The 12,157-nt window shown below is 37.2% G+C and overlaps 1 protein-coding gene across 1 annotated transcript in view; it reads right to left on the bottom strand.

Moving 5' to 3' along the window:
* The window catches only part of LOC104466692 (fibropellin-1-like), a gene marked incomplete at its 5' end in the record, with an annotated part of 38,749 nt that overhangs the window by 9,734 nt on the left and 16,858 nt on the right, over positions 1 to 12,157 (bottom strand). Inside the window, one exon of the mRNA XM_010080212.1 lies at positions 10,136 to 10,333. Within this exon, the coding sequence (XP_010078514.1) occupies positions 10,136 to 10,333 (198 nt within the window). The remainder of the gene's footprint in view (positions 1 to 10,135; positions 10,334 to 12,157) is intronic.

The following is a 12,157-nucleotide window of genomic DNA, read 5'->3' as shown; positions in this document are numbered from 1 at the left end:
TGTTTACCTACATGGATTAAATAATTTTCCATCACTTAATTCAGTGCATAAGAGAGCATGAGGAAACTGGTCTGCTCTAGAAGTGCAGTAAAGGGAAATACTTTCATTTAGTTCACTTGTACTTAAAATAAAGAAGGAAACCAGATAGTTTGTTTTATGGTTCCAGTTGAATCTCCCTTTCCTCCATTTTGTAACAGTTTTATTCAGTTCTATGGAGTATTTCAAGTTCAGTTTATGAAAAGGCAGTAGAAGGCTATCAGTCTGCAATTTCTTTCAAAAAAATCAAATTAAAGCATTTTAAAAAAAACGTAATAAATAAATGGAAAGTTGATGCTTGTTTGCTGACTTCAGTTCTCAATTAGAGAAGTAAGGGATAAAACACCATAATCACTTTATCCAAGCAATGTATAATTGCATGGATCAATATTAAGAATATTATCCTAAGTCAGTAAATCAGTAGTTAATTTTGTGCATTCCAATGTCTTTGACTCAACTAGACTTATTAGAGCACAAGGGAGTACACCCGTAATGACTAAGTTTTCAGCCTGTGTACTGCTATACCTAATAGCTCTGTAGTACAAGGCAGAGGAGGGAGTTATTTCACTAGATCTTCTTCAAAAAACTTTTATCGAAAGACTATGAAGACACTGTTCATTTTTTTAGCTAAATAGAGGTGGAAGACAAAATAGATCAGGGATGGCAAGTCAAATCTTCAGGGCAGCACAGTCAGTTGTATTAGCAGTGGTACTTTGTAGTACTGCTGCAGTTGCTAGTTTCTTAAGTGAACTCCAACTGCTGTATAGCTTTTTTCTGGGTTGTGTAATTGGTCATCTGAAACTGATTTGTCAAACAGCACATTTACAATTTCAGCACATGGATTCTCTCAGTGAAGTCAATGCATAAGTTTAAATCATGTACAACTCAACTTGAATTTACGTGTCCTGGGAACTTTTAAGAGCTTGTACCTTGTTATATACTGCATGCCACTCATGCTATGTGGTCTGACCTTTTGTTAAACCGAGGTACTGTTTCAGACCAATTTCAGTGGCAGAGCTTGTTTGCTTTATTGAGGCCTTAGAGAATTTCCACTCCCACAGAAATCTGGAAATTTTTCATTGATGCAGGCCTATCTACTCTTCATTCTTATTTCAAGTGTCAGACTCCCTGCTATGATCAGCTAGGATGGACAGCCTCCTGAAGCTCAGTTACTTCATCATACCCTGAGCATCTCCGGATGTTCTAAACTACATTATAAGTTTTAGAGATGATTCTTTTTCTTCTCCCTATTTAGCAGAAAGTACAGGAGGTTCTCTTTTAAATGGAAATTAACAGTGGATGAAAAATTTAGGAAATTATCAGTGGTTAGTCCAAAGACCTGACTAATTTCTTTTTGGGTAACATAAACTGTTAACAGTTAACTACAACTTTATACCTTAGTTCTAAATGCCATATTTCCTTCCAATTAATCCTGCCTTCATAATTCATGTAATGAGCTAACCTACTTGTGGGTTATGCTCTTGAAATATGATCTGTGGAATATACCTCCTGTTTGTCAACCCCAAATATTTTTTTCTGTAAAGACAAAATTAATAGTACTCTCTCTCCATCCTTCACATAAACCTTCCCTACAATCCAAAATGTAAGTTCCTAAAAGACCTGAATTACTGAATTTCACCTTTTTATGAGTCCTTTTTTTTTTTTTTCTGCCACTTTAAAACCAGAAACCAAACAAGTAATCATTGCTTTTTTAGGTTCAAATTGACAGTATCTTCTGTTATTGTTTTGGAGAGCTGATTTCCATAACATTACATTTTATTGAAGGGGAAATTGTGTTTTAAATCAAGCAGTGATAGAGAGTTAACCATAGGGAGGATATGGGATTGCAATAAAAGCACTATTATACAACTATAACTTTACCTACAGTTTATGTTTTTTCATTTACTGTGTGTTAAGTACACAGACATAATAGCTTCCAGAAACAAAACTTTGAAGAAACATATATTACAATTTGCTGCATGGATATCCATATAAAATAAAGTGACAGGATTTGCATTGTATTTTGACATACAGAACAATACAAGCAAAAACTGAAGTTGGAGCTACTATTGAAGCTATTACTTTTTTTAAAATGGAAATATCTCAAAATAATGTTTCATGTTATATAGACTGTGCGCTCCATCTGATCTTATAAAATTATTAGAGATAACATCCCAACTTTATACAATACTTTGAATTAATTATTTTAACTTTTCTAGAAGAACTTGCAAATTACTCTGGATAGACCCTGCCTTACCATAAGCATAGTCAGAAGCTAATTTTTCAATTTTTTTTCCACTTACAGTTTACTAACTTTTTTGGTAAAATATTTTAGTGTTTATATTTTACAGTTTTATTCTATTCTTATTCATTACGTATACAGTGAATGCAGAAAGCTTAGACCCTTTTCTTCAGTTACTCAGGACTGCACCTCTTTCTTTTCCAGTGACAACACTACAGCCTTTCAACCATTCTCACGGTTCTCTCATTCTATTATTTTGAGCTATCAGTTTGACTGAACAATTGAATTATTTCTACATGCATATAAATCCAAGATTTCACACATTTTACATAACACTGGCCAAATGTTTTTTTACTACAGTGAAAATAATATCACTTCCCTAGCCATACCTTAATCAGGAAATTATTCATAATTAACAAAAACAACAAAAAAGATAATTGATTTATGAAGGGCAGCTAGTGTCAGACCAGCCTTCCCAGTGGCAATCTCCTTCTTCAGTATCTTAAGTATTTTATAGTCAGGCTATAAAATAGGACTGCAAGTCTGGTTGAGCTGACCAATGATTAAGAATATATACAATAGGCATCTGTGGTAATAGTACTAGAAGTACTATCAGCTTTAATTTTTGCTGGCCTAGGCAACCTAATGAAGGATGTGTCTAATTATCATTTAATTCCTCTTACTCGTGTCTCAGATTAGTTGCAATAGGTAAAATTACTCCTTCCATGACACTTCTATAGAAAAACACTTTGTAATTTGTCATATATTGTTTAAGATAGATGGAAGTTGATAAAATGGATGTTGATGGATGTTGGTAAAATGACTCTTCTATTTTTTTTAAATAATCTGTTAATTCTGTATGTGTGGTTGTCAGTACTTAACACTCTGTTTCCTTAACATTGCATTTGGCTAATGCAATGCCCAGCCATCTCTCTGTATGAACAAATTTGGGAACTCCATAAACAATAGATCTCCCAAGTTTTATCTGAGCAACTCATACATAGTCTTTTTTTAGTCCTCAGTTATAATCATTAGCATCAGGTGGGAGTTTTATGGTATTGAGAATTTTTATCATAGAGAAACCCTAAAATTCTGAATATGCAACCCAGAAAGGAAGACTAAACCTTTATGGTGTAGCAGTACATGTTAGAGTAATTTAGAAGTTTTGGTTGTATCAAAATGAAGAGGACCATGTCCCTGGTGGGATTGGCCAGTATAAACACCTTAAATAAATACTCTACAGACTCTACTCTATTTTACAAACCTTTTAAAACACCAGGAGCTGCATCACAAACCCAGCTTTTTTGATTTCCCACTGTCAAGTTTAACTACGTCCTTTTGTAGAATTCTGTTCTGTAGTAGGTCTGGCTGTTACGGAGTTAGTTTTCTTCATAGCAGCCTGTATGGATTTGTGACCAAAATAGTCTTTATAAGATGCCAACATTTTAGCCATTGCTTACCAGTGCTTACACAGCATCAAGGCTTTTTCTTTTTCCCACTCTGCCCCCTCAGTGAGTAGGCTGGGGGCGGACAAGAAGCTAGGAGGGGACACAACCAGGATAGCTGATCCAAACTGACCAAAGAGATATTCTGTGCTGTGTAGCATCATCCTCAGTAATAAGAACAGAGGGGAGGTGGGTTTTGGGAAGGTGGACATTACTTGAAAACCAGCTGGGCATCAGTGTACACAAGGAAGGCGGTGAGCGATTGCCTTTGCATCACTTGATTTGTTTTCTTCTTTGTTCCTTCTTCCCATTACTTATGCTTATTAAACTATCTCAACCCACAAGTTTTTTTTGCTTTTGCTCTTCCTATTCTCTCCCCCATCCCATAGAAAGGATAGAGTGAGTGGCTATGTGGTGCTTAGCTGACAGCTGGTGTCAACCCATCACACGAGTGCCATTTTTTGTGCCTGTTTTTGCTGATGCATTATTAAGATACCATGGTTTCCTAGTTTTAAGGCCCTACTTTATATGGCATCAACACCAAAGAGGAATGCAAGTGTAATTATGGCTGATTGTCTCACTTTGACCTAGAAAAATGCATCAGAGCTGTTGGACTGCAGAATGGAACTTTTATTAGCAGACAGGTAGCGAATTAATTATTCCTGAGCTACCAGAGGGTATAATATGACTGACAGTAGCCTCTGCTGGTATACAGTAGCTCTTGGGTGACTGGAATTCTCTGGTGCAGTAGAAAGTCAGGGCCTCCTTAAGCTGACGTAGTCGTGTCATTCAGCTGCATATTTCACCTATCCTGATCTCATTCTGTGGTCCAATTGCTTAATGCCACCTACTGCCTGGAGAACCAAGGTAAAGGCTGTGAAGTATGTGTTGCAATCAGAGCTTGAATTTGGATTCTTTCTCACATTAAGATCTTTGGTCTTTGACTTGTATAATAAGGCTACTGTAATATATCTTTGGAAGAAAACTGTATTTGATGGAGAAATTATGAAACTCCTGAGATCTCCATCTGTTTATGTCTTCCTTTATTATGCCCTAGTTGCTCCCCATCCCTTAGTTCATTACCTTTTAGAGGAAGACAAGAAGACCTTTTAAATGTTAAAAATTCATTCTTTAGGGGATTGTTATCTCAATATCTGTTCTTTTACAGCTGCTCTGGCTGAAGAAGAAGAGGGAATGGGTCTTCTTCCATTTCTATGAATATGTGCTTATTCATAACACTCTTTGCACCCATCACTGAGCAATCTTGGTGTATAAAATTACATCATTTGATGTGGAAGAAATTCAGTACTCTCTAACACTGAATATAATAAGAAGGACATTGTATGTGGAATAATACAGTCGTATATGAATAATGCAATCACTTAGTGAGCGAGTCTTTTATGTCCCTTTCTGGTTTCGACTCAAAAGATGATCCACATGAAAGTCATTTCAGAAACTTATGCCACAAATTTTAGTTTAAGTAAATATACTATTAAAAAGAATACAGAAGGATAAAGTATAAATATTGAATACCAATGCACTATTATTGCTATAGCAAAACAAAACTCCTAGCAATTCCCTATTTCTTGTCTTAAAAATATGCTGATCCTAACTTTTCAGTTTAGCAGAGACTATCTGTATTAATTTTCCTTCTTCTTCTGAGCATAAAATTATGTTACTGTCAAAAATGCCAAAGAACAGTCTTCTAATGAAAAAAGTACTGAAGATTTTTTATCTGTGCATTAACTAACACCAGAATGAACACTTTAATATGAACACTTACTGTAATATTGACAACATAGATGAACTATGTTGAGAAAGCTGTTGAGGTCTGAAAAAAGATCAAATCCAAGGTTTAATATGACACCTTGCCATTATGTTTCTACAGTATTTATGTTCTGTAGTTAGTAACTCAATCCACATAGGTTAGATTTTTTTAGAGTCAGGCTTTCTCTGAAACAGTGAGTCTGCACAGATCTCACTAATTTGCTGTCACAGTCCATTTAAAAAAAAATGGCATAGGTCTGTGACAAAGATGATGAGAAAGGTATAGTTACTGCAAGACAAAAATAAACACAAATGAATCAAGAAATCAAAAGCATGAAAGCCATATGAAAAAGAGTCTAAAACAGTGTTAAAAATTGCAGTGAGCTACCATTCTTTGTCAGGTTTAATTTTGCCCAAACTAAAAAGTCCCCCTGGATCAATATTACAACTCACTCTGTGAAGCTTAGAAGACACTCTTAGTGGAATGATATATTTATTTTATAAAGAACCCATAATTTTGTCCATTTTTTAGAAAGGATGTTGTTTAAACTTTTGCATATATTGCTCCATTTTATCAGTCTCAGTTAAAGCATCAGCTGCAGTTAGGAATAATACCTGGAATGTACAGTACAATCTCATGGAGAATAGGACAGTACATGCCTTATGAGCATCAAATTTATTTCTGAAATGTCCTCTAATGGCAGTATGTGTCCAGTATGACAACATGAAGTTTTAATTGCAGTCTACTGGTAAAAAAAATACGCATTTACAATAGCATCCAAAGACAAAACCAAAAGTGTCACATGCTCTGTGGTCTCCATATCAAGCATTTAATTTTGTCCAAGTTGTTTACTAGTTCTTGAAGCATATTTACAAAAAAAAAAAATACAATACATGAAGTGTTCTAACTGTGAAAGAAGAAACAACCTTAGAAATCAGTAGATTTGAGAAAATTCTCTTGAAGCATGTAACTTCTGTTCAAGTTTAGGGAACAGTGGTAGCTGCGGGTCACCACCAGGATTTGTAAGAAAGAAGTGCAATTTCTTTACTGTACTAAAAAAAAAAAAAAGGCAAACAAAAAACAAAAATATCCCAGTGTTTCTGCACTAATGCAGCTTATCTATTCAGAGAGTGGCACCTACAGAGTTGTTCAGTTCACCCAAAGTGGACATCTACACTGAAGATGGGCAGCTGAATCACTCTCTGGGTTGTGCTGACTCCATTAGCAAGGATTCTGCAATCTTTGATGAGTGCTTAGATGCTTAGCTCATACCATACATACACCTACATTTAGACATCTTAATATTAATCTGAATCCTACACCTTGCTTTAACATTTTATTAGTTTAATATTCTCACAAACGTGCTGGGAGAAACTAGAAGAAGGAAAAAAAGTCAACCTTTCTTCCATTTTTTTTAACCACCTCCAATTTCCTCAACAGTCTGAATGTTTCTTAAGGACAATATTTATACTGTATAGTCTTAGTGTTCCTATTGAATACACTGAAAACAAACTGGTTTGTGACAGATTCCTGTAGGGAATAACACAGAATATGGGCCACTCTGGTGCCAAAGTTTACACAACGTGAATGTCTTCTCCTTTCCTCCCACAAAGGAATCAGTTGATAGAATGCTTTTATTTCCGAGAAGAAATAAGTTATTTTTAACACTTTTCATGTTTCAGGAAATAATATAGTTGAAGAATTTTGAAAATAAATGCTGAAATACTTAAAGGCATGTTGGGGGGGAAAGATACTTTTTAAGCCCCTTTGAAGCCAATGTCATCAGTGTAAATGAATATTCCTGTCACTCATTATGAGGCCATAAACATACCTAGTTGAAAATATTCCACTCTTTTTGAATTCCCCACATAACCATGTTAACTCAATAACTGCTTTTATATGATAAAAACATTCCTCTTTCCCACTGCCTACATCATTACAAATAATAATAATAAAAAAAAACCCACAAAACACCGGTGACTGGAAAGCATTATTATAAAACTCTTGACAGGTGTATGGATTAAGTGGGTGTTTAAAACTTGCAATAGTACTGCTTTCGATTCCAGGAAGAAAACTTAGCAATCATTTTAATTAAAAAATATTCTCTACTAACCAGATGTAGATCAACGCATGTAGAATTGTGTTCACAAGCATTGATTATGCAGTCATCAATATCCTGGTCACATTTCAGTCCAGCATATCCTGGGTTGCACAAACAATAGAATCCATCGACAACTGTAACGGAGAGTTTTTTAGTATTAGGAGTGTTTTAGAACAACAACCAAATGTAGCAAAATTAAGTAAGTTAGAGTTATGACTACTATCTGGAAAAGATTTGGACTGGTTTTACCTAAAAGGTGTGGACATGTTCAAAAATTGAAGTAAATGAAATGCAGTATCTCAAAACACCTTTTTAATATGAAAGTAGATTCACGTACTGCATTTTACTTAATTCAAATATTTTGACTTAAGAATTATAAATCAATGCCCCATTACTAGGTTCTGTAAAAGTGATGGCATCTTATAAGCTAATGAGTAATCTTCCATCACAAAACTGTACACAAAGTACATAAGATTTTATCTTTGATATTGTACCTAAATGAGATGGAGCACTTAAACATTGTTTGCTTTGTTGAGATTTTTTTTGTAAGGAATACCTCATATTATACCACTATATTAAAGGAAAACTGCGTGAGTTGAATTTGGCAGCTCATCCTTTTATGTATTTCCATGCTTCATTTTAATCTTAACAAGCTAATGATAAGTATCCTCTCCCTTTTTCATCATTAATGATCCAAACGGAGAGGAATCTTTAGAGTGCTACATCCATGTGAGGAGCTTGTGACAGCAATAATTACACTTCTTGCAGGCTTGTATTTATTCTGACCTCAAAGAGGTCCCTGGACTCTTCATTATCGCTGAGATTTACCATGCAATCTGTGCTACCATTGTGTCTGTACACAGAGCTACTATGCATTCATTAAATGCTTTAAGTCCTTCAGAGCAGGAACATTATTTATCTGATAAGAGCTTCCTAGCTTCCTCAGGATTCCAGCTTTCTGCTGCCAGCACATGTAGTGTAGAGGAACTGAGATATCCATATGATACAACTCAAGTCCAGAGGCACCAGAAAGACAAGTTGTCTCTAAAAGATCTGGCACTTTGTGAGCACGAAGAAATTTACTGCAGCTCACCTAAATTCCAGTTCAAAAATGCCTCTGCACCAATGTAGAGTATATAGAAAACATCTGTAAACTTATTAAGAAATAGTCTTTACTAGATAAAATATAAAGTCACTCACCTTATTCCCATGTATGGAAAGATAGAATTCTTAAAGCTTATTGAAACTATTTTTTTAAACTAGGAGAGTTTTAGGCAATGATATATTTAGTAATTCAGAGTCAGTTCTTTAAAATCGCATCTGCAACCAGTAACTTGATTAGATCTTCTACAAATTTGTGAAAAAATTGGAATGTCAAGGAAATTCTCAAGTCATCATTCTCATTTTAAAAAGGATGTAGAGAAACAGGAGAGAGATGTAGCAGAAGACAAACACAGTTGCCCAGTGCTTGAATTGTGGGACCTATGAGGAAAAGTTGAGTCAGCCAGGCTTGCTTTGCATCAGTCCCTTAGAGAAGGTTTAATAGTTAAAGGGTTATATATAACAATAACTTCAAGGGCAGTTGCACAAATGACACAACTGAATTCCTCTTAGTAGTGTTAGATGATATAGTAAGGGGCAATAGTCAAAAGTTCCAGTTTAGGAGATTCAGTTGGGGTTGGGAGAGGGGGAACACTGCAAGAGTAGTGTGTCAGTGGAACAGGCTGTCCCAGAGTTTGTGGAAATTCTGTCCATACTTAGAGACTTTCAAAACTCAGCTAGAAAAATCCCTGACTGACCTGTTCTAGCACTGCTGATAGTCCAGCTTCATGTGAGTTTGACTACATGACCTCCAGATGTCATTCTGCTTTCCAGCCAGCATTATAAGATTCTCTGAAAATTACCACTTTTACTATTTTTTACCAAGCATAGAAAGAGTCTGATAGGTGGTAACAGCCCCATAAAACTTTCCAGTAAGTACTCCATATATAATGAGTGCTACTAAACATAGCCTGCCAATCCAGACAGAATATAGTAGAGCAATTAATCATCAAGTTGCTTCTAAAACCTTTAAGAATATCTATCAGCGAAAGTGTAAGTTACAGAGGAGGTGATAGAAGGTGAGGAATAGTAAACAGACACTCCATTTTGCATTAGTTTGATATTTAATGCAGTTTTTGGATTCACTAGAATTATGACATATACTGCCTAAACTCTCCATGAGCTCCTTTTCAGCACCTGAATATTCTCTCATTGAATGCACACTGTAAGATGTGTTTGTCTATTTTAGGTATCAAAGGAGACAGCACAAATCTCATTAAAATTCTCATTAGCTGCAATTCTGACCCTCTGAACACACAAACCCCAGCACCAGGAGTTGAAGCATTTTGCCAAAAATAATCCTCCCTGTACTGGCTGCGGAGCTTCAGACAAGCTAAATATCAGTAAATTATCCGCTGTTCTCCCCAGAGTGGCTCAGTAGCTACAGAGGCTTCAACAGAAAGACTGTTGTACATTGAAGTGAGTAACCAGGCTGAACTCACTGTCATAGCAGTATCCGTGGAGGCAAGGGTTAGAACTGCACTCATTGACATTGATCTCACAACGTGGACCTGCAAAGCCCTTTACACACTGGCACTGGAATCCAAGGGGAAAAATGTCCAAATTCATTTCTTCTATGCACACAGCTCCGTTCTCACAGGGATTGCTGGCCTCACAAGGCCTAAACTCACAGTTCAAACCTGAAAAGGAAAATGGCAAAGCTGTCATGGTTTAACTAATGAACATATCCCTGCAGCTGCTGCCTATTATGAGCTGTATTTTCCTTTTATCCCTGGTTAAAATTGAGTTGAAGGGTCTCAGAGGTACATATATGTATATTACCATGCTGAAACATTGATTTGCTTTGTAGAATTACAAACAAAAAAAGGCAATTTTATCTGTTTTGTTTATATAATGACATTGCATTTTAAAATCATAATAGTTATCTTAATATATTTTATAGTATTTTTGTTTACCCTTGTCCTCTGAAAGGTCTCAAAAAGTGTATTTAAAAATAATTAATGAATTTTGTTTTGAAGCTTCCTGTTATTTATCCTTGATATCCTGTTGTCACAGCTACCATGAGTTGCTTATACATTAACCCATAATCCTGAACATGAATGAAATGCAAGTAACCTTGCTTAATTGTTCTGCTTGCAATTCATGACGACACTCAAATTATTTTACTGAAATTACATGTGTATTTAATAAGGGGTGACTGCCTCCATAATTTATAAAAATTCAGTACAATAAAAATCTCAGACAGTCCCTTTCTACTCTTTCCTAACAAACACTCTAGTGTATAACAGATTATGTACATTTACCTGGACTAATCAAGGAACTGTGATGGTGATCTTGGATTGCAGATACCCTCATCTGAATCTTTAATTTGCAATAAATAGATCAAAAAGGATTAAAAAGCCCTTTAAAGTGAGTTTGCTAGAACAGAAGCAAGACTGATTCAGGTTTTCCAATAGTGAAACTCAAAACAATGAGGGCAGACAGAACAGAAATCAAATGGGTTCGGGTTTGTAAAGCTGCCTCATTTTTCCCTCAGTGTTGCTGAAGGCAAGCGTTTTCTTTCACTGAGCTGGATGGCTTTCAAGGCTGCAACAAGCTGTGCACAAGCCCCTCTGAGCCCCTTTGAAGTCCATCTGCCTTTCTGTGACTGCTGAGGCTGGGCTGTGTCTATGCTATGCTTCCTGGCGGAACTGCCCAGGGTGTGCTGTACCCCAGGCCCTTTGCCTGCTTCCCCAGTGCCCTTGCCCCGGCGCAGGTTGCCCAGCCATTCCTTCCTGGAGCAGCTTCTCCCTACTCCAACCACCTCCCTCTTCTTTAGAAGAGGCTGTAGCCTTAACCCAGTTGTCACGCTGACAGATGCCCACCCAGACACTCTCTCACTCCCTCTCAACAGGATGGGTGGAAAAAGATGGAAAAGCTTGTGGGTCAAGATAAAGATAGGGGCATCACTTACAATTACTGCCACAGGCAAAACAGACTCAGCTGGAGGAAAACTGATCATATTCATTGCCAATTAAAAATAAGATAGGATGGTGAGAGACAAACACAAAACACCTTCCTCCATCCCCCTCTTCTCCCCAGACTCAGCTTCACTCGTTCACTCCAGACTCCTCTGCCTCCTCCCCACCCCTGAGCAGCACAGGGGATGGGGAGCAGGGGTTGGTCCGTAACATTTCCCCTGTGCCCCTCTCACACTTTTCCCCTGCTCCAGTGCAGACCCCACCAGCAGCCACAGTTCCTGCCAGGAGCCTGCTCCACCATGGCCTTCCCCAGAGCCTGCAGGAGCATTTCTGCCCAGGTGCCTGGAGCACCTCCTCCCCCTCCTCCTCTCACCTCAGTGCTTGCAGGGCTGTTCCTCACATTTTTTTCCCCACTCCTCACTGCCTGTGCAGCGTTTTGCCCTTTCTTAAATGCATTTTCCCCCAGGCACCCCCACCCTGTCAGCGGGGCTGAGCCCTGTCCTGCGGTGGGTGGGCTGGAGCCGGCTGGAACCGGCTGTGGCC

This window comes from Pterocles gutturalis, unplaced genomic scaffold, assembly GCF_000699245.1.
Source record: "Pterocles gutturalis isolate BGI_N339 unplaced genomic scaffold, ASM69924v1 scaffold5659, whole genome shotgun sequence".
NCBI classification, from domain to species: Eukaryota; Metazoa; Chordata; class Aves; order Pterocliformes; family Pteroclidae; genus Pterocles; species Pterocles gutturalis.
This window is presented reverse-complemented; position numbering and strand designations above follow the sequence as displayed.